This window comes from Salvelinus namaycush, chromosome 15 (assembly GCF_016432855.1).
Source record: "Salvelinus namaycush isolate Seneca chromosome 15, SaNama_1.0, whole genome shotgun sequence".
Lineage (NCBI taxonomy): Eukaryota > Metazoa > Chordata > Actinopteri > Salmoniformes > Salmonidae > Salvelinus > Salvelinus namaycush.
Genome location: NC_052321.1, coordinates 2,907,501 through 2,929,682, shown reverse-complemented (window position 1 = coordinate 2,929,682; position 22,182 = coordinate 2,907,501). Strand labels below are relative to the sequence as shown.

At 48.3% G+C, this 22,182-nt stretch overlaps 1 protein-coding gene across 1 annotated transcript; it reads right to left on the bottom strand.

The window, feature by feature from the left end:
- Positions 1–18,221: 18,221 nt before the first annotated feature.
- si:dkey-33c12.3 (uncharacterized protein LOC335380 homolog) lies at positions 18,222–21,706 on the bottom strand. Its single transcript, XM_039008783.1, has 2 exons — positions 20,541–21,706; positions 18,222–18,350 (listed from the first exon to the last, which is right to left on the bottom strand). Exons 1-2 carry the CDS (start codon positions 21,570–21,572, stop codon positions 18,222–18,224), a joined length of 1,161 nt encoding a protein of 386 aa, XP_038864711.1. The 5' UTR covers positions 21,573–21,706.
- Positions 21,707–22,182: the final 476 nt, after the last annotated feature.

The window sequence follows — 22,182 nt, the reverse complement described above, 5'->3', positions numbered from 1 at the left end:
TGTAACGCGGCGGGTTCTGTGTTACTGTAACGCGGCGGGTTCTGTGTTACTGTAACGTGGAGGGTTCTGTGTTACTGTAACGCGGCGGGTTCTGTGTTACTGTAACGCGGCGGGTTCTGTGTTACTGTAACGCGGCGGGTTCTGTGTTACTGTAACGCGGCGGGTTCTGTGTTACTGTAACGCGGCGGGTTCTGTGTTACTGTAACGCGGCGGGTTCTGTGTTACTGTAACGCGGCGGGTTCTGTGTTACTGTAACGCGGCGGGTTCTGTGTTACTGTAACGCGGCGGGTTCTGTGTTACTGTAACGCGGCGGGTTCTGTGTTACTGTAACGCGGCGGGTTCTGTGTTACTGTAACGCGGCGGGTTCTGTGTTACTGTAACGCGGCGGGTTCTGTGTTACTGTAACGCGGCGGGTTCTGTGTTACTGTAACGCGGAGGGTTCTGTGTTACTGTAACGCGGAGGGTTCTGTGTTACTGTAACGCGGCGGGTTCTGTGTTACTGTAACGCGGCGGGTTCTGTGTTACTGTAACGCGGCGGGTTCTGTGTTACTGTAACGCGGCGGGTTCTGTGTTACTGTAACGCGGCGGGTTCTGTGTTACTGTAACGCGGCGGGTTCTGTGTTACTGTAACGCGGCGGGTTCTGTGTTACTGTAACGCGGCGGGTTCTGTGGGTTCTGTGTTACTGTAACGCGGCGGGTTCTGTGTTACTGTAACGCGGCGGGTTCTGTGTTACTGTAACGCGGCGGGTTCTGTGTTACTGTAACGCGGCGGGTTCTGTTATGAAATATTTGTGGTATGAATGACAGAAGACCACCTCCTAGCTGAAATAGGTGTCTATAGTGTGTCGATAGTGTGTGTGTGTGTGTGAGCTGTTGGCAACTATGAATACTGTGCTACAGGTCACAGCCGAAGACTGGTGGCGTGTTGAAAGGTCACAGGTTGATACCTGGGGCCAATTCAAGACTGCATTCCTCTGGTCATTTCTCTCTGAAGACTGAGGCAGAGGGGGCGAAAAGAGAGCATCCAAGACGTTGCTCGTCAGTGCAGAGTTCTGTGTACGCGCTGTAAGCCTGGTCACGCTGAAAATGGAAATGGTCAATCTCATACTTGGAAATTGTCCAGCAGTCTCAAGAGGGACAGCCCACACAGTTGATGAGCCGGTGCGGCCTGGGACCCACATAGAAGCTGACATTTACCCAGTTCTAGTGGGTGGTCTATCTCAGGCAGGTCAGACCACTAGAACTGGGTAAATGCCATCACAGGCAGGTCAGACCATCTACTATAACTGGGTAAATGCCATCTCAGGCAGGTCAGACCATCTACTAGAACTGGGTAAATGCCATCTCAGGCAGAGAGCAGTTCAAAGCCAGAGGTCCAGCAAGGACCAGGAGAAGTGGCCCCCAGATGGAGGCCAAGGAACCTGATCCACAGTCCATCTGAATACACTGTCCTGACCACCCTCATAACCAGGGAAAACCCCTGACCAGCCTAGTAACCAGGGAAAGACCCCTGACCAGCCTAGTAACCAGGGAAGAACCAAGACCAGCCTAGTAACCAGGGAAGAACCAAGACCAGCCTAGTAACCAGGGAAGAACCAAGACCAGCCTAGTAACCAGGGAAAGACCCCTGACCAGCCTAGTAACCAGGGAAGAACCAAGACCAGCCTAGTAACCAGGGAAGACCCAAGGTGTTCATTCACTCTGTTACAGGAATCACTCTGGAAACTTAGAAAGAAACCACAATCTCTGACCCCATATTCTGAGCAAGTATTTGTTTTAGCAGATGGACGAAGCCATACGTCCTGTGGACATGCCAAGCTGCTCTACACTTAGTGATGCACAAATCACACCTGGCCTTCCCTACTGTGTTGGGTCTGGCCTTCCCTACTGTGTTGGGTCTGGCCTTCCCTACTGTGTTGTGTCTCGCCTTCCCTACTGTGTTGGGTCTGGCCTTCCCTACTGTGTTGGGTCTGGCCTTCCCTACTGTGTTGGGTCTCGCCTTCCCTACTGTGTTGGGTCTCGCCTTCCCTACTGTGCTGGGTCTGGCCTTCCCTACTGTGCTGGGTCTGGCCTTCCCTACTGTGCTGGGTCTGGCCTTCCCTACTGTGCTGGGTCTGGCCTTCCCTACTGTGCTGGGTCTGGCCTTCCCTACTGTGCTGGGTCTGGCCTTCCCTACTGTGCCGGGTCTGGCCTTCCCTACTGTGCTGGGTCTGGCCTTCCCTACTGTGCTGGGTCTGGCCTTCCCTACTGTGCTGGGTCTGGCCTTCCCTACTGTGCTGGGTCTGGCCTTCCCTACTGTGCTGGGTCTGGCCTTCCCTACTGTGCTGGGTCTGGCCTTCCCTACTGTGCTGGGTCTGGCCTTCCCTACTGTGCTGGGTCTGGCCTTCCCTACTGTGCTGGGTCTGGCCTTCCCTACTGTGCTGGGTCTGGCCTTCCCTACTGTGCTGGGTCTGGCCTTCCCTACTGTGCTGGGTCTCGCCTTCCCTACTGTGCTGGGTCTGGTCTTCCCTACTGTGCTGGGTCTGGCCTTCCCTACTGTGCTGGGTCTGGCCTTCCCTACTGTGCTGGGTCTGGCCTTCCCTACTCTGCTGGGTCTGGCCTTCCCTACTGTGTTGGGTCTGGCCTTCCCTACTGTGTTGGGTCTGGCCTTCCCTACTCTGCTGGGTCTGGCCTTCCCTACTCTGCTGGGTCTGGCCTTCCCTACTCTGCTGGGTCTGGCCTTCCCTACTCTGCTGGGTCTGGCCTTCCCTACTCTGCTGGGTCTGGCCTTCCCTACTCTGCTGGGTCTGGCCTTCCCTACTGTGTTGGGTCTGGCCTTCCCTACTCTGCTGGGTCTGGCCTTCCCTACTGTGTTGGGTCTGGCCTTCCCTACTGTGCTGGGTCTGGCCTTCCCTACTCTGCTGGGTCTGGCCTTCCCTACTCTGCTGGGTCTCGTCTTCCCTACTGTGCTGGGTCTCGTCTTCCCTACTGTGCTGGGTCTGGTCTTCCCTACTGTGCTGGGTCTGGCCTTCCCTACTGTGTTGGGTCTGGCCTTCCCTACTGTGCTGGGTCTGGCCTTCCCTACTCTGCTGGGTCTGGTCTTCCCTACTCTGCTGGGTCTGGCCTTCCCTACTCTGCTGGGTCTGGCCTTCCCTACTCTGCTGGGTCTGGCCTTCCCTACTCTGCTGGGTCTGGCCTTCCCTACTCTGCTGGGTCTGGCCTTCCCTACTCTGCTGGGTCTGGCCTTCCCTACTCTGCTGGGTCTGGCCTTCCCTACTCTGCTGGGTCTGGCCTTCCCTACTCTGCTGGGTCTGGCCTTCCCTACTCTGCTGGGTCTGGCCTTCCCTACTGTGCTGGGTCTGGCCTTCCCTACTGTGCTGGGTCTCGCCTTCCCTACTGTGCTGGGTCTCGCCTTCCCTACTCTGCTGGGTCTCGCCTTCCCTACTCTGCTGGGTCTGGCCTTCCCTACTGTGCTGGGTCTGGCCTTCCCTACTGTGCTGGGTCTGACCTTCCCTACTCTGCTGGGTCTGGCCTTCCCTACTCTGCTGGGTCTGGCCTTCCCTACTCTGCTGGGTCTGGCCTTCCCTACTGTGCTGGGTCTGGCCTTCCCTACTGTGTTGGGTCTGGCCTTCCCTACTGTGCTGGGTCTGGCCTTCCCTACTGTGCTGGGTCTGGCCTTCCCTACTGTGTTGGGTCTGGCCTTCCCTACTGTGTTGGGTCTGGCCTTCCCTACTGTGCTGGGTCTGGCCTTCCCTACTGTGCTGGGTCTGGCCTTCCCTACTGTGCTGGGTCTGGCCTTCCCTACTGTGCTGGGTCTGGTCTTCCCTACTCTGCTGGGTCTGGCCTTCCCTACTCTGCTGGGTCTGCACTTCCCTACTGTACTCTGCTGGGTCTGGCCTTCCCTACTGTGCTGGGTCTGGCCTTCCCTACTGTGCTGTGCTGGGTCTGGCCTTCCCTACTGTGCTGTGCTGGGTCTGGGTCTGGGTCTGCACTTCCCTACTGTGCTGGGTCTGGGTCTGGCACATTACTCAACTTCCAGACAGGTGTGCAACATGACGGATGGCAAGAATACCATCCTTTTCTCCAGGGCAATGTCAGATCGGATGAGCCCAGCTGTGAAGCATTGTCAGCGGAATGGCTGTATCTTGCAGTGCCCCCCAGTGACCATCTGAGGGACAGGCACATCAAGGCTCCTGTGGACACATCCACCAAGGAAGCATTACATAATGTCCTGCACCAATGGCCAAAGGTCTGTATAGACAGGTGGTGACCCACACCATCCTAACCACAGATGAACAGCCAATCAGGAAGAAGGCTTATCGCCTGTCACCAATAAAGCTGGTTGATTTCTGTGTTGACTACCGAGGTCTGAATTAAAAACACCTGGATGCCCATCTCATGCCTAACCTCCAGGAAATCCTTGAGTCGCTGCATGGAGCAAAGGTCTTCAGTTCCTTGGACCTCTAACGGCTACTGGCAGGTGAAGAAGGATCCTGCTAGCGAGCAGAAGACAGCCTTTGTGACACCTTCGGACCTATTCAAAATCAAGTATATACAGTAAGAGTCAAAAGTTAGGACACTCCTACTCATTCAAGGGTTTTTCTTTATTTTTACTCTTTTCTACATTGTAGAATAATAGTGAAGACATAAAAACTGTGAAATAACACATATGGAATCATGTAGTAACCAAAAAAGTGTTAAATAAATCAAAATATATTTTAGATTTTAGTTTCTTCAAAATAGCCAGCCTTTGCCTTCGTGACAGCTTTGCACACTCTTGGCATTCTCTCAACCAGTTTCATGAGGTAGTCACCTGGAATGCATTTCAATTAATAGGTGTTGCCTTGTCAGAAGTTAATTGTGGAATTTCTTTCCTTCTTAATGCGTTTGAGCCAATCAGTTGTGTTGTGACAAGGTAGGGGTGGTATACAGACGACAGCCCTATTTGGTAAAAGACCAAGTCCATATTATGCCAAGAACAGCTCAAATATGCAAAGAGAAACAACAGCCCATCATTACTTTAAGACATGAAGGTCAGTCATTCCAGAAAATGTCAAGACCTTTGAAGGTTTCTTCAAGTGCAGTCACAAAAACCATCAAGCGCTATGATGAAACTGGCTCTCATGAGGACCGTCACAGGACAGGAAGACCCAGAGTTACCTCTGCTGCAGAGGATAAGTTTATTAGAGGTACCAGCCTCAGATTGAATGCTTCAGAGTTCAAGTAACAGACACATCTCAACATCAACTGTTCAGAGGAGTCTGTGAATCAGGCCTTCATGGTCGAATTGCTGCAAAGAAACCACTACTAAAGGACACCAATAAGAAGAAGAGACTTGCTTGGGCCAAGAAACACGAGCAATGGACATTAGACCGGTGGAAATCTGTCCTTTTGGTCTGATGAGTCCAAATTTGAAAAATACTTTGAAAAATATATTTTGATTTGTTTAACACCTTTTTTTGGTTACTACATGATTCCATAATATTTAATAATGTAGTAATCATAGTTTTGATGTCTTCACTATTATTCTGCAATGTAGAAAATAGTAAAAATAAAGAAAAACCCTTGAATGAGTAGGTGTGTCCAAACTTTTTTACTGGTACTGTAGCTAACTGGCCCCAAGTCAGAAACGAGGTATGGTCATACACAAAGATCTGCCTTGTTTGCCAGCAGTACAAGCCCATGTGCTGGAAACCAGCCGGACACCCCCAGTTCACTGCCGTGAGGGAACCGGATGAGATGCTGAGGGCATCTGAGGGCATTGATCTAATGGGACCCTTCTCAAGAAGCAAAAAGAGCAACCACTACCTGCTCGTCATTGTTGACTACGGTTCAAAGTGTGTTGAACGCTTGCCGCTGCGGGATGCCAAGACTCCCAAGACAGTCAACATACTCAGACAGGAGATCTTCCTTTGATCGGGGACCCCATAGTTCCTCCTATATGAATTGGGGCCGCAGTTCACAAGTCAGCTGCTGAAGGAGCTCTGCAACCATTGGGGCTTGTTCAGAAACTTGCTACCATCCCCAAACGAACTTGACGGAGAGGGTTAACCCGGACCCTAAAGACGATGCTAGCCTCGTACGTCAAGGCTAATCACCAGAACTGAGATCTGTGGCTGGTAGAGTTCCGTCCTACCATGAGAGCACAGGCTTCTCTCCCGCCGAGGTCGCTCTGGGAAGAAAACTGAAGGGTTCTCTAGAGCAGTGGTTCCCTAACTTGTTATAGTCCCGTATCCCTTCAAACATTCCACTTCCAGCTGTACCCCCTCTAGCACCAGGGTCAGCGCACTCTCAAATGTTGTTTTTTGCCATCATTGTAAGCCTGCCACACACACACACACTTTACGATACATTCATTAGACATAAGAATGAGGGTGAAGTGACAAAGAGCTCTTATAGGACCAGGGCACAAATAATAATATAATAATAATCAATCATTTTGCTCTTTATTTAACTAGGCTAGTCCCAGCCATATCCATGGCAGCAGGAAGAATTAAGTCCTCCACAATAGTATGGGGCTTGCCTGTCCTAGCCACTCGGTAGCTCACCATAATTACATTTACATTTAAGTCATTTAGCAGACGCTCTTATCCAGAGCGACTTACAAATTGGTGCATTCACCTTATGATATCCAGTGGAACAACCACTTTACAATAGTGCATCTAAATCTTTTAAGGGGGGGGGGGGGGTTAGAAGGATTACTTTATCCTATCCTAGGTATTCCTTAAAGAGGTGGGGTTTCAGGTGTCTCCGGAAGGTGGTGATTGACTCCGCTGACCTGGCGTCGTGAGGGAGTTTGTTCCACCATTGGGGTGCCAGAGCAGCGAACAGTTTTGACTGGGCTGAGCGGGAAAGATGCTCATACACCATATAAGATGCTTCTAGCCCCTTCTTATTAATGATATCTGTTGCTTTTACACACGTCTTACTACTCAAAAGTCCTCCTAATTCTCACTCAGAAAACTCCCAGTGGCTTATTTTTCAAATTGGCATGTTTTGTTTCTAAATGTCTGTTGAAAAGTGAAGGTTTCATCGAGTTGTGAGATAGTACTTTATCACGTATAACACACTGTGGCTGAGGAAAGGCACTACTCCCAATATAAGTGAACCCCAAATCAATGTAGTTCTCATCATATTTGCGCCTCTTCGATGGACCAATGTCTGTGTCTGTTCGGTGTTTTCCCGGGTAAGGGGGCAGTAGCTCTTCGGCTGCATCAGATTCACAACTGTCAGTGTCCATGCTAGATGGGTAAACAACAAATGTAGAATTACTGATGCTAGCATTGGTTGTGCTCGTGGAAGCAGAAAAACTTGTGTCGTTGACAGGTGCAGGTGTAGTACTGCTGGTAGCCTTTACTTTTTTTAACCATTCATCCGTTTTCGAGCAAACGGAATGAGCAGCAGCTGGTTAGAGGAGGCAGGTAGCCTAGTGGTTAGAGGAGGCAGGTAGCCTAGTGGTTAGAGGAGGCAGGTAGCCTAGTGGTTAGAGGAGGCAGGTAGCCTAGTGGTTAGAGGAGGCAGGTAGCCTAGTGGTTAGAGGAGGCAGGTAGCCTAGTGGTTAGAGGAGGCAGGTAGCCTAGTGGTTAGAGCGTTGGGCTTGTAACCAAAAGGTTGATGGATCGAATCCTTGAGCTGACAAGGTAAAAGTCTGTCATTTTGGCAGACTTTTAACCCAGGCAGTTAACCCAGTGTTCCCCGGTAGGCTGTCATTGTAAATAATAATTTGTTCTTTACTGACTTGCCTAGTTAAATAAAAGTTACATTTGAGAAAAAAAAGAAAAAAAATTACATTTGACATTGTGGTGTTATTTGTGAATCACATTTGTATTTGGCGTACCCCCGGCGGTGTTGCGCGTAGTTTGTGAATACCTGCCCTAGAGAGACTGTTGGCTCAGCCTCCAGATCCGGCAGCAGATCCTGCAACAAGGCTCGCAGCTTCAACCAAAGGCCAACAACTGTTGCTTTCAAAGAAGGTGAGAAAGTGTGGATCAAGCTACACCCTTTGTTAGATGCTAAGACCATGTTCACGGTGAAGCCAAGTGAAGGGTGCCAGACACCATCCTCAAACAGACCAATGAACTACAGGGTAGCAATCCTAACACCCATGAAACAGTGCATGTTACTATAGAGGTTCTCAGATGGTTAACTAACTATAGAGGTCCTCAGATGGTTAACTAACTATAGAGGTCCTCAGATGGTTAACTAACTATAGAGGTCCTCAGATGGTTAACTAACTATAGAGGTCCTCAGATGGTTAACTAACTATAGATGTCCACAGATGGTTAACTAACTATAGATGTCCTCAGATGGGTAACTACCTATAGAGGTTCTTAGATGGTTAACTAACTATAGAGGTCCTCAGATGGTTAACTAACTATAGACAGAGAATTCTGAAAGTATTCAGACCCCTTCCCTTTTCCATGTTTTGTTACATTACAGCCATATTCTAAAATGGTTTAAATAAATACAAAAAAACGCAATCTACACACAATACCCCATAATGACATCACAATACCCCATAATGACACCACAATACCCCATAATGACATCACAATACCCCATAATGACAAAGCAAAATCAAGTTTGTAGAAATGTTACATTTTTTTTTTTTAAACGATACCTTATGTACGTAAGTATTCAGACCCTTTGCTATGAGACTCGAAATTGAGCTCAGGTGCATCCTGTTTCCATTGATCCTCCTTGAGATGTTTCTACAACTTGATTGGAGTCCACCTGTGGTAAATTCAATTGATTGGACATGATTTAGAAAGGCACACACCTATATAAGGTCCCACAGTTGACGGTGCATGTCAGAGCAAAAACCAAGCCATGAGGCTGAAGGAATTGTCCAGGATTGTGTTGAGGCACAGATCTGGAGAAGGGTACCAAAACATTTCTGCAGCATTGAAGGTCCCCAAGAGCACAGTGGCCTCCATCACTCTTAAATGGAAGAAGTTTGGAACCACCAACACTCTTCCTAGAGCTGGTCGCCTGGGGGGTGACCAAGAACCCGGTGGTCACTCTGACAGAGTTCCTTGGTAGAGATGGGAGAACCTTCCAGAAAGACAACCGTCTCTGCAGCATTCCATCAATCAGGCCTTTATGGTAGAGTGGCCAGACGGAAGCCACTCCTCAGTAAAAGGCACATGACAGCCTGCTTGGAGTTTGCCAATAGGCACCTAAAGAACTCTGACCATGAGAAACAAGATTCTCTGGTCTGATGAAACCAAGATTGAACTGTTTGGCCTCAATGCCATGCGTCATGTCTGGAAACCTGGCACCATCTCTACGGTGAAGCATGCTGGTGGCAGCATCATGCTGTGGGGATGTTTTTCAGCGGCAGGGACTGGGAGACTAGTCAGGATCGAGGGAAAGATGAACAGAGCAAAGTACAGAGAGATCCTTGATGAAAACCTGCTCCAGAGTGCTCAGGACCTCAGACTGGGGCGAAGGTTCACCTTTCAACAGGACAACGACCCTAAGCACACAGCCAAGACAACGCAGGAGTGGCTTCGGGACAAGTCTCTGAATGTCCTTGAGTGGCCCAGTCAGAGCCCGGACTTGAACCCGATCTAACATCTCTGGAGAGACCTGAAAATAGCTGTGCAGCGATGCTGCCCATCCAACCTGACAGAGCTTGATTGGATCTGCAGAGAAGAATGGGAGAAACTCCCCAAATACAGGTACGGCAACCTTGTAGCATCATACCCAAGAAGACTGGAGGCTGTAATCGCTGCCAAAGGGGTATCAACAAAGTACTGAGTAAAGGGTCTGAATACTTATGTAAATTTGATTTCAGTTTTTAATTTTTAATACATTTGCAAAAATTTCTAAAAACCTGTTTTTGCTTTGTAATTATGGGGTATTGTGATGTCATTATGGGGTATTGTGATGTCATTATGGGGTATTGTGTGTAGATTGATCAGGAAAGAAAACAATTGTATCCATTTTAGAATAAGTCTGTAACGTAACAAAATGTGGAACAAGTCAAAGGGTCTGAATACTTTCCGAAGGCACTGTATGTTCTCAGATGGCTAACTCCTAAAGGTTCCATTGATCACTATGGATGGAATTAGGTCCATCTGCATTGAGATTTTGCGCCCCGTGTATGGAATGATCTGCGGAGCTCTCTGCACCGTGATGTTACCTCCAGGGCAGTTCATGTTGTTGATGGGGGACCTCCTTGTTGAGGAATATGATCGCTTTTCTTAAACTGCTTGTATGTTATTATACTTGTATTTGTATATTTTGTATAATTTGTGTACATGCAGGACCCTTGCAAAAGAGGCCTTGGTCTCAATGCGATTTCCCTGTTAAAATAAAGTTGAATTTTTATTTATTTTATTAAACCCAACATGACGGCCAAGCGGCGAAGAGACCCGACCCTCTGCAGGCACAGGGACTTCGTGCTGGTGCTGAAGGACGCACCGGACAGACACGGTGGTGTGTTTAATTTGTGTCATTCTAATCTCCCCACCTTTCCTACAGTTAATAAAGACGTTATTTGGATATTTATTTTCCTTTACTGATGGGGTTTTGTTATTCCAAGATAAATATCTGGGTGGTTCGAGCCCTGAATGCTGATTGGCTGACAATGGGTATGACAAAACAGTTATTTTTACTGCTCTAATTACGTTGGTAACCAGTTTATAATAGCAATAAGGAAACATCTGCGGTTTGTGATATATGGCCAATATACCACGGCTAAGGGCTGTGTCCAGGCACTCGGCGTTGCGTCGTGCTTAAGAACAGCCCTTAGCCGTGGTATATTGGCCATATACCACACCCCCTCAGGCCTTTTTGCTTAATTATATGCTTGTACAAAATACATGTTCAACAGTGATTGTGAATGGGACCTTAGGATGTGTTTGCTATGTTAAAAAGCCTATTTCCTCTTTACAGATGATCTCACCGTTGTCATAGGAGCTGGATGTTGTGATGTAGTGGTGTGTGTGTGTGTGTGTGTGTGTGTGTGTTGGGTTGGGTTGGATTGCAGTGAACATTGCTGCTGTGAGATGTATTTCGTTTCATTTGTAATATTGGGAGGTTGTAAATAAACAGGTCAACATATTTTGTTTAGAAATAAGACGTCTCTTAGGCAGGTCGGATTCCTTGTTGAATATGGACGGTTTTTTAGAAGTCTAGTAGACGTCGTATTGATGTCTAAAAAAGAAATCTTAAAAACCTTTCAAAATCTGCCCGTCGTACAACGACCTGTGCCTGCTGGGTTGTGTTTGATTAGAAGTTGCAGATATTCTCTGTCTCTCTCCCACCCCCCCCCCCCCCCCCCCAGCGGGTGCAGTATGGATCTACACTGCTGCATCCCCCCCCCCCAGCGGGTGCAGTATGGATCTACACTGCTGCATCCCCCCCCCCAGCGGGTGCAGTATGGTTCTACACTGCTGCATCCCCCCCGCCCCCAAGTGGGTGCAGTATGGATCTACACTGCTGCATCCCCCCCCCCCCCCCCCCCCCCCCCCCAGTGGGTGCAGTATGGATCTACACTGCTGCATCCCCCCCCCCCAGTGGGTGCAGTATGGATCTACACTGCTGCATTCCCCCCCCCCCCCCCCCCCAGCGGGTGCAGTATGGATCTACACTGCGCTGCATCCCCCCCCCCCCCCCCCCCAGCGGGTGCAGTATGTTAAGGATCTACACTGCTACAACCCCCCCCCCCCCCCCCCCCCAGCGGGTGCAGTATGGATCTACACTGCTGCATCCCCCCCCCCCCCAGTGGGTGCAGTATGGATCTACACTGCTGCACCCCCCCCCCCCCCCCCCCCCAGTGGGTCCAGTATGGATCTACACTGCTGCATCCCCCCCCCCCAGTGGGTGCAGTATGGATCTACACTGCTGCATCCCCCCCCCCCCCCCCAGTGGGTGCAGTATGGATCTACACTGCTGCATCCCCCTCCCCCCCCAGCGGGTGCAGTATGTTAAGGATCTACACTGCTACACCCCCCACCCCCCCCCAGCGGGTGCAGTATGGATCTACACTGCTGCATCCCCCCCCCCCCCCCCCAGTGGGTGCAGTATGGATCTACACTGCTGCAACCCCCCCCCCCCAGCGGGTGCAGTATGGATCTACACTGCTGCATCCCCCCCCCCCCCAGTGGGTGCAGTATGGATCTACACTGCTGCATCCCCCCCCTCCCCCCCAGTGGGTGCAGTATGGATCTACACTGCTGCATCCCCCCCCCCCCCCAGTGGGTGCAGTATGGATCTACACTGCTGCATCCCCCCCCCCCCCCCCCCAGTGGGTGCAGTATGGATCTACACTGCTGCATCCCCCCCCAGTGGGTGCAGTATGGATCTACACTGCTGCATCCCCCCCCCCCCCAGTGGGTGCAGTATGGATCTACACTGCTGCATCCCCCCCCCCCCCCCCCCAGTGGGTGCAGTATGGATCTACACTGCTGCATCCCCCCCCCCCCAGTGGGTCCAGTATGTTAAGGATCTACACTGCTGCATCCCCCCCCCCCCCAGTGGGTGCAGTATGGATCTACACTGCTGCATCCCCCCCCCCCCCCCCCCAGTGGGTGCAGTATGTTAAGGATCTACACTGCTGCACCCCCCCGCCAGCGGGTGCATTATGTAACCCCCCCAGCGGGTCCAGTATGTTAGGGATCTACACCCCCCCATCCTGCTGGCTGGATAGAATCGTGCTGATAAAACAATGCAGCTCTAAGCCAACACATTTCATTTTCACACGGCTGCCTGCCAGGAACAGGGCTTTGTGGGATATGCTGCAGTGCTGCTCTTTGTCTGACCCATATGGAAGGTATGTGCTCTGTATACATATATATATATAAATATATATATATATACTGTAAATAACATACAGTCTATACTCACACACAACATATATATATATATATATACACTGTAAATAACATACAGTCTATACCCATATATATATACTGTAATTAACAAACAGTCTATACTCACACACAACATATATATATATATATATATTTATATATATATATATATATATATATATATATATATATATACTGTAATTAGCATACAGTCAGATCACTGGAAGAGTTCTGATTCTGGTGAAGAAGATCTCTTTACTAGGTCACCTGTACTGTTATCTATATAAACATATATATATATATATATATATATACTGTCATCTGTACTGTTATCTATACAAACATAGTATATATATATATATACTGTCACCTATACTGTTATCTATATAAACATATATATATATATATATATATACAGGTGACAGTATATATATATATATATATACTGTCACCTGTACTGTTATCTATATAAACATATATCTATATATATATACTGTCACCTGTACTGTTATCTATATAAACATGTATCTATCTATATATACTGTCACCTATACTGTTATCTATATAAACATATATATATACTGTCACCTGTACTGTTATCTATATAAATATATATATATATACTGTCACCTGTACTGTTATCTATACAAACATATATATATATATATACTGTCACCTGTACTGTTATCTATATAAACATATATATATATACTGTCACCTGTACTGTTATCTATATAAATATATATATATATACTGTCACCTGTACTGTTATCTATATAAACATATATATATATATATATACTGTCATCTGTACTGTTATCTATATAAACACACATATATATATATATATATATATATATATATATATATATACTGTCACCTATACTGTTAATCCTACCAACATATATATATATATATATATATATATATATATACTGTCACCTGTACTGTTATCTATATAAACATATATATATATATATATATATATATATATATATATATATATACTGTCACCTGTACTGTTCTCTATATATATATATATATATATATATATGTATATATATATATATATATACTGCCACCTGTACTGTTATCTATATAAACATATATATATACTGTCACCTGTACTGTTCTCTATATAAACATATATATATACTGTCACCTGTACTGTTCTCTATAGTCTACACATTACATCACCCTGGCTGGGTCACTATATCAGAGGAAGGCAGAAAGAAGCTCTTCTTCACCAAAGTCTACAAGACATGCTTTTGTTTGACCCGACACTAGAATAATTCAATCACATTATAAAAATATAAAACAATTTATGCGATCATTTGCAGTTCAGTTATGTAATTTTATTCAGCAAGTTGCTGGCCCTTACAGGTATACCACGCATACAGTATAAGGTGCAGACTTGGGATAGTTTCAGATCTAGGATCAGTCGGTGTACATATGCACAGCAAAGAGCTTGAGTTACCAGGCTGGATACTTCTGTTACCAGGCTAAGTTATTCTTCAGTTGTTTTACTGTTTACTTGTAGCTTGTAGGTTCAGACCAGCCTGAAATCCAGACCTGTTTTGTGCTAACATTCCACTCCTTGTACTCCGTGTCATATGCCAAACATGTTTGGTATGACAAGGAGCTGCAAGGAGTGGAATGTTAGCACAAAACAGACTGGTACCCAGGCTAGGTTCGGAAGGCCTTACAGAACAGAAAAGGGCTAACAGAAGCTAACAGAGCTATTTCTCTAAGATCACAGGGAGAAACCAGTAACTAAGCTTTAATAATGTAGTCTTACATGACATTTCCTTACCCACAGCTTCTCATACATACGGCAAGTATTTATGTTTCATGAACAACATGCCAAAACAAATTATTGTCTTATCTTCGCCTGACTGAAGCTTGTGGTAATTTGAAAAGAGAATGGAAATATCATGAAAGAGTAACAGAGAAGGAAAGGTCAATAAACTTTAAGGTTACTGTTCCACTGGCTACAGAACCAGGGATCCAGTTCAGTTCAGGATCAATATCCTGTTGATAGAGCTCCACATCAATATATTCCTAATCAATATGCCCACAACAGCTTTCTATCGTCATGAGAACAACACACAGATACAATCCAAAGCATCCAAAGCTAAATTACATTTTAATAAAGTCCTCCTTTACAAACAATTGGTCAAATGTTTGCACAAAATGGAGGACAGTCAAATGAAATGCTGAGCCTGATGCTTGGATATGATGGCGACGTAGCCCAGATCTGTTTCTGCTGGTGTGACAGAGACCATAAGCCGATGACATGGCAGCACAAACTGATCTGGGACGAGGCTAATGGAGGGGAACTCTAGCAGGAGGATATTGCTCACAGGCTTAGCTGTATGAGCTAATGCAGTGCAGTCTATCTCTCAGCAGTCTTCTGCCTGGTGGCCATTTTGTTGATGTATGATGTCACAACATCAGTGTGGAGAAGAAGGGGGACCTCTTCATCGTGGACCTCTTGTGTAGAACAAGGGCTCATCTGTCTTCGGAAGGATGACGTTCAGGACGCTTAGGGGGGCTGTTCAAGATTAGGGTGGTACTAGATTAGGGTGGTACTAGATTAGGGTGGTACTAGATTAGGGTGGTACAGTGGGGATGAGTTGTGGGGGGGGGGGAGGTCTGGGGTTTAGGTAAGGGTAGGGTAGTAGGGGGTTTAGGTAAGGGTGGGGTAGTAGGGGGTTTAGGTAAGGGTGGGGTAGTAGGAGAGGAAGGTATGGGGTTTAGGTAAGGGTGGGGTAGTAGGAGAGGAAGGTATGGGGTTTAGGTAAGGGTGGGGTAGTAGGAGAGGAAGGTATGGGGTTTAGGTAAGGGTGGGGTGATAGGAGAGGAAGGTATGGGGTTTAGGTAAGGGTGGGGTAGTAGGAGAGGAAGGTATGGGGTTTAGGTAAGGGTGGGGTAGTAGGAGAGGAAGGTATGGGGTTTAGGTAAGGGTGGGGTAGTAGGAGAGGAAGGTATGGGGTTTAGGTAAGGGTGGGGTGATAGGAGAGGAAGGTATGGGGTTTAGGTAAGGGTGGGGTAGTAGGAGAGGAAGGTATGGGGTTTAGGTAAGGGTGGGGTAGTAGGAGAGGAAGGTATGGGGTTTAGGTAAGGGTGGGGTGATAGGAGAGGAAGGTATGGGGTTTAGGTAAGGGTGGGGTAGTAGGAGAGGAAGGTATGGGGTTTAGGTAAGGGTGGGGTGATAGGAGAGGAAGGTATGGGGTTTAGGTAAGGGTGGGGTGATAGGAGAGGAAGGTATGGGGTTTAGGTAAGGGTGGGGTAGTAGGAGAGGAAGGTATGGGGTTTAGGTAAGGGTGGGGTAGTAGGAGAGGAAGGTATGGGGTTTAGGTAAGGGTGGGGTGATAGGAGAGGAAGGTATGGGGTTTAGGTAAGGGTGGGGTGATAGGAGAGGAAGGTATGGGGTTTAGGTAAGGGTGGGGTGATAGGAGAGGAAGGTATGGGGTTTAGGTAAGGGTGGGGTAGTAGGAGAGGAAGGTATGGGGTTTAGGTAAGGGTGGGGTAGTAGGAGAGGAAGGTATGGGGTTTAGGTAAGGGTGGGGTAGTAGGAGAGGAAGGTATGGGGTTTAGGTAAGGGTGGGGTGATAGGAGAGGAAGGTATGGGGTTTAGGTAAGGGTGGGGTGATAGGAGAGGAAGGTATGGGGTTTAGGTAAGGGTGGGGTGATAGGAGAGGAAGGTATGGGGTTTAGGTAAGGGTGGGGTAGTAGGAGAGGAAGGTATGGGGTTTAGGTAAGGGTGGGGTAGTAGGAGAGGAAGGTATGGGGTTTAGGTAAGGGTGGGGTAGTAGGAGAGGAAGGTATGGGGTTTAGGTAAGGGTGGGGTAGTAGGAGAGGAAGGTATGGGGTTTAGGTAAGGGTGGGGTAGTAGGGGGTGTAGGTAAGGGTGGGGTAGTAGGAGAGGAAGGTATGGGGTTTAGGTAAGGGTGGAAGGAGGACCAATGGTAGGGCTATAAGACTAAAGAGTATGGTTTAGGGTTAGGGTTAGGGTATTGAGATATTGGGGTTGAGGGTTATTGGGGTTCAGTGTGAAACGGTTTTAGTTCAGGGCAGAGAAGGTCAGCCTGAACTCTTCTCCCTCCAGGAGTTTCCTGTGAAGAAAAAATATATAATTGTGCTGGTCATATCATTGTGTTGGTCGTATCATTGTGTTGGTCGTATCATTGTGTTGGTCGTATCATTGTGTTGGTCGTATCATTGTGTTGGTCGTATCATTGTGTTGGTCGTATCATTGTGTTGGTCGTATCATTGTGTTGGTCGTATCATTGTGTTGGTCGTATCATTGTGCTGGTCGTATCATTGTGTTGGTCGTATCATTGTGTTGGTCGTATCATTGTGTTGGTCGTATCATTGTGTTGGTCGTATCATTGTGTTGGTCGTATCATTGTGCTGGTCGTATCATTGTGCTGGTCGTATCATTGTGTTGGTCGTATCATTGTGTTGGTCGTATCATTGTGTTGGTCGTATCATTGTGTTGGTCGTATCATTGTGTTGGTCGTATCATTGTGTTGGTCGTATCATTGTGTTGGTCGTATCATTGTGCTGGTCGTATCATTGTGTTGGTCGTATCATTGTGTTGGTCGTATCATTGTGCTGGTCGTATCATTGTGTTGGTCGTATCATTGTGCTGGTCGTATCATTGTGCTGGTCGTATCATTGTGCTGGTCGTATCATTGTGCTGGTCGTATCATTGTGTTGGTCGTATCATTGTGCTGGTCGTATCATTGTGTTGGTCGTATCATTGTGTTGGTCGTATCATTGTGTTGGTCGTATCATTGTGTTGGTCGTATCATTGTGCTGGTCGTATCATTGTGTTGGTCGTATCATTGTGTTGGTCGTATCATTGTGTTGGTCGTATCATTGTGTTGGTCGTATCATTGTGCTGGTCGTATCATTGTGTTGGTCGTATCATTGTGTTGGTCGTATCATTGTGTTGGTCGTATCATTGTGTTGGTCGTATCATTGTGCTGGTCGTATCATTGTGTTGGTCGTATCATTGTGTTGGTCGTATCATTGTGTTGGTCGTATCATTGTGTTGGTCGTATCATTGTGTTGGTCGTATCATTGTGTTGGTCGTATCATTGTGCTGGTCGTATCATTGTGTTGGTCGTATCATTGTGTTGGTCGTATCATTGTGTTGGTCGTATCATTGTGTTGGTCGTATCATTGTGTTGGTCGTATCATTGTGTTGGTCGTATCATTGTGCTGGTCGTATCATTGTGTTGGTCGTATCATTGTGTTGGTCGTATCATTGTGTTGGTCATATCAAACACCAGTGGTTGTTGATCCAGGTTGATATGTTTGACTTTAAGCATTTCATTGTGTTGTGTATTCCTTGCTGTATACTGTGCAAATGACAAATTAACTTTGATGTAATTTGATAGTGGCTGAGCCTTACCTGTATGCAGCTATCTCAATGTCCAGAGCCATTTTAACATTGAGAAGGTCCTGGTACTCTCTGAGGTAGCGAGCCATCTCCTGCTTAGCCTCGTTGATGTCGCACTCCAGATCGTTTATCCTCACCTGAAACAAACATACCATTTATCCTGAAACAAACAGACCATTTATCCTGAAACAAACCAGACCATTTATCCTGAAACAAACAGACCATTTATCCTGAAACAAACCAGACCATTTATCCTCACCTGAAACAAACCAGGCCATTTATCCTGAAACAAACCAGACCATTTATCCTGAAACAAACCAGACCATTTATCCTGAAACAAACCAGACCATTTATCCTGAAACAAACCAGACCATTTATCCTGAAACAAACCAGACCATTTATCCTCACCTGAAACAAACCAGGCCATTTATCCTGAAACAAACCAGACCATTTATCCTGAAACAAACCAGACCATTTATCCTGAAACAAACCAGACCATTTATCCTGAAACAAACCAGACCATTTATCCTGAAACAAACCAGACCATTTATCCTGAAACAAACCAGACCATTTATCCTCACCTGAAACAAACCAGACCATTTATCCTCACCTGAAACAAACCAGGCCATTTATCCTCACCTGAAACAAACAGACCATTTATCCTGAAACAATAATATCATATAAATAAATTAAAAATCAGGCCCATAAAACAGCAAGGTCTGTGTTCCAAATGATATCCTAACTGTTCCCTATATAATGCAGTGCCCTGGACCAGAGCCCTATCTAGTACACTATATGGGAAACAAGGTGGCATTGAGATACAGCCCAGGTCTCACACCAGGTGTTTATTTTTCTAAATATAGAAACAGTGGAAGGACATATTCAGCTGAATAACAGCTTTGGTGTGACCTTCCCTCTGTCATTTTGTCTCCTTATGGAGGGGGTCCATGAATACTGACACACCTCTGAGACTATCATCTCTACACAATGAACACGACGACTCCCTGCACAGACTGATCTATTACTACTGAGGAGAGGAGAGAGAGGAGGAGGTGGGGAGGAGTAGAGTGGACAGGTAGGGGGGAGGAGAGGTGGGGGGGAGAAGAGGTGGGGGGGGGGGCTGGGGGGAGGAGGAGAGGTGGGGGGGTGGGGGGAGGAGGAGAGGTGGGGGGGAGGTGGGGGGGAGGTGGGGGGGAGAAGAGATGGGGGGGGGGGCTGGAGGGAGGAGGAGAGGTGGGGGGGAGAGAGGAGAGAGGGGGACAGGGGAGAGAGGAGAGGTGGGGGGAGAGAGGAGAGGTGGGGGGAGAGAGGAGAGGTGGGGGGAATAGGAGAGCTGGGGGGAGGAGAGGTGGGGGGAGGAGGTGGGGGGGAGGAGAGGAGGGGTGGGGGTTGGGGAGGAGAGGTGGGGGTAGCAGAGGAGAGGTGGGGGTAGGGGAGGAGAGATGGGGTAGGAGAGGACAGGTGGGGGGAGGGGAGGAGAGGTGGGGGTAGGAGAGGAGAGGTGGGGGTAGGAGGAGAGGTGGGGGTTGGAGAGGAGAGGTGGGGGTAAGAGAGGAGAGGTGAGGGTAGGAGAGGAGAGGTGGGGGTAGGAGAGGTGGGGGTAGGCGAGGAGAAGTCTGGTGCAGTGAAACACTTTCCATAAAGAGCAGGGACCAGATCAGAGTCAGAGCAGCATCAGAGTCAGAGTCATAGCAGCATCAGAGTCATAGCAGCATCAGAGTCATAGCAGCATCAGAGTCAGCTACCCCATGCACTGCTAGCAGCCAGCTACTGCTCTTTCACATTATCACATCTATATCTATAAGAGTTTTCAAACCCCGGTTTGAAATGGTCACATTATGACATCTATACCTTTGTCGCTGTGTACCTTATCTCCCTCTCAGACCATATACCTCTTCCCCTTGGTTCTATACCTCGTCACCCTGGTTCTATACCTCTTCCCCTTGGTTCTATACCTCTTCCCCTTGGTTCTATACCTCTTCCCCTTGGTTCTATACCTCTTCCCCCTGGTTCTATACCTCTTCCCCCTGGTTCTATACCTCTTCCCCTTGGTTCTATACCTCTTCCCCTTGGTTCTATACCTCTTCCCCTTGGTTCTATACCTCTTCCCCTTGGTTCTATACCTCTTCCCCTTGGTTCTATACCTCTTCCCCTTGGTTCTATACCTCTTTCCCCTGGTTCTATACCTCTTCCCCCTGGTTCTATACCTCTTCCCCTTGGTTCTATACCTCTTCCCCCTGGTTCTATACCTCTTCCCCCTGGTTCTGATTGATTGAGGGGTTCTATACCTCGTTCCCCTGGTTCTGATTGATTGAGTGGTTCTGTACCTGGTACTTCGTGACCTCTTTCCCTTGGTGCTCCTCCAGCTCTTCCAGCTGTTTGTTCAGCGACTCGATGACGTTCCGCAGGGCCTCGATCTCAGAGGAGCGTGATTGGAGCAGCCGGCGATATTCCATGGTCTCCTCCCGGATGGAGCGCACCGCCTCGTTGTTCTTCGATGCCATCTCCGCCACTGACTCAAACTTCCCCCGGTACCAGTCCTCGGCCGCCTGCATGTTCTTATTGGCCAGCCGCTCGTATTGCGCCCGGATCTCCTTGAGTGCCGCAGACAGGTCTGGCCTGCTCACCTCCATGTCAACAAACACGTTAGCCGCCACTACTTGGGACTGCAGCTCCGCCTGCTCCTCCACAAACACCTTCTTCAGGAAGCCCATTTCCTCGGCCAGGGAGACAACGCTGGCCTCCGCATCGCAGTTAGACAGCATGGCCCGCCCCACTTCTTCCCGGGCCCTCTGCAGGGCCTCCTCCGCATCCGCACGGCACTGCGCCTCCTCCTCATAGCGCTCCTTCAGCTGCCCGTACACGTCCCTCAGGTAGTCCCTCTCTGCCTCCATGCGCATCTTATCTCCTGTCTTCTGGTCGATTGCAGCCCTGAGGCTCCGGGCTTCACCCTCGTAGAGCCCCTGAAGACGGGACGGGTCCCTCTGCCTCCTCCTGAGAGCCTCCAGCTCTGCCAGAAGGGCCCGGTTCTGCTGCTCCAGGCGCCTCACCTTGTCGATGTAGGTGGCGAAGCGGTCGTTGAGGCCCACCAGCTGCTCCTTTTCCTGGCTGCGGAGCCCCAGCAGCTCTGTGTTGAGGCTGGAGGCCTGGGCCAGGTCCATCCGTGCAGACGCATCCGGCAGTGAGGAAGAGGCCGGTGGACGCAGGGTCCGCTGCTTCCCAGCTGCCAGACCCAGGGCTCGGGAGGAAGAGGAGGAGTAGAGAGAGGAGTACATTAAGGATTTGGTGGTGGAAGGTCGAGAAGAGCCTCGGTAGCTGTCCCAAGTGTGGCGGTAGGAGATATAAGGATCGTAGCTCATGATGGATTTTTAGTAGTTTTGTTTTTTTTTTTCGAGATTTTTTTTTGTTAATGTAGGATGTTTTTTTTGTTTCAGATGTTAATTTTTTTTTAAAGTCCCCCTTGTTCTGCAGACCATCGGTGAGGATGAGCGAGTGTCTTGCACTGCACCAGCCCAGCGACGCTGCAGAGCCCTGGTTTATATACAGCCAGCCAGCCCCCTCTCCTTCCCCCCGACCCTCCCCACCCCCCAACCGGGGTGTGTGACGCATCAGGAATGTCAGCACAACAACGACCAATAGGAAAGTGCTGCAGTGAGATCACAGGGAGATTGGTATTCTGTCTCACACTCAGCACTATGAAGCAGAGGAGATGTGGAAGGGCAGGTTTTTACATTTGCTGCAATAAACATATATACAGAGAGAGAACGAGAGAGAGAACGAGAGAGAGAACGAGAGAGAGCACGAGAGAGAGCACGAGAGAGAGCACGAGAGAGAGCACGAGAGAGAGCACGAGAGAGAGAACGAGAGAGAGAACGAGAGAGAGAACGAGAGAGAGCACGAGAGAGAGAGAACGAGAGAGAGAGAACGAGAGAGAGCGCGCGAGACAGAGAGCGCGAGAGCGAGAGAGAC

Coding starts and splice junctions, on each gene's coding strand:
- si:dkey-33c12.3 (XM_039008783.1), bottom strand. CDS start 21,572: ATGAGCTACGATCCTTATATCTCCTACCGCCACACTTGGGACAGCTAC. Junction 18,351..20,540: donor AAGAGGTCACGAAGTACCAG/GTACAGAACCAC, acceptor TGTTTGTTTCAG/GTGAGGATAAACGATCTGGA.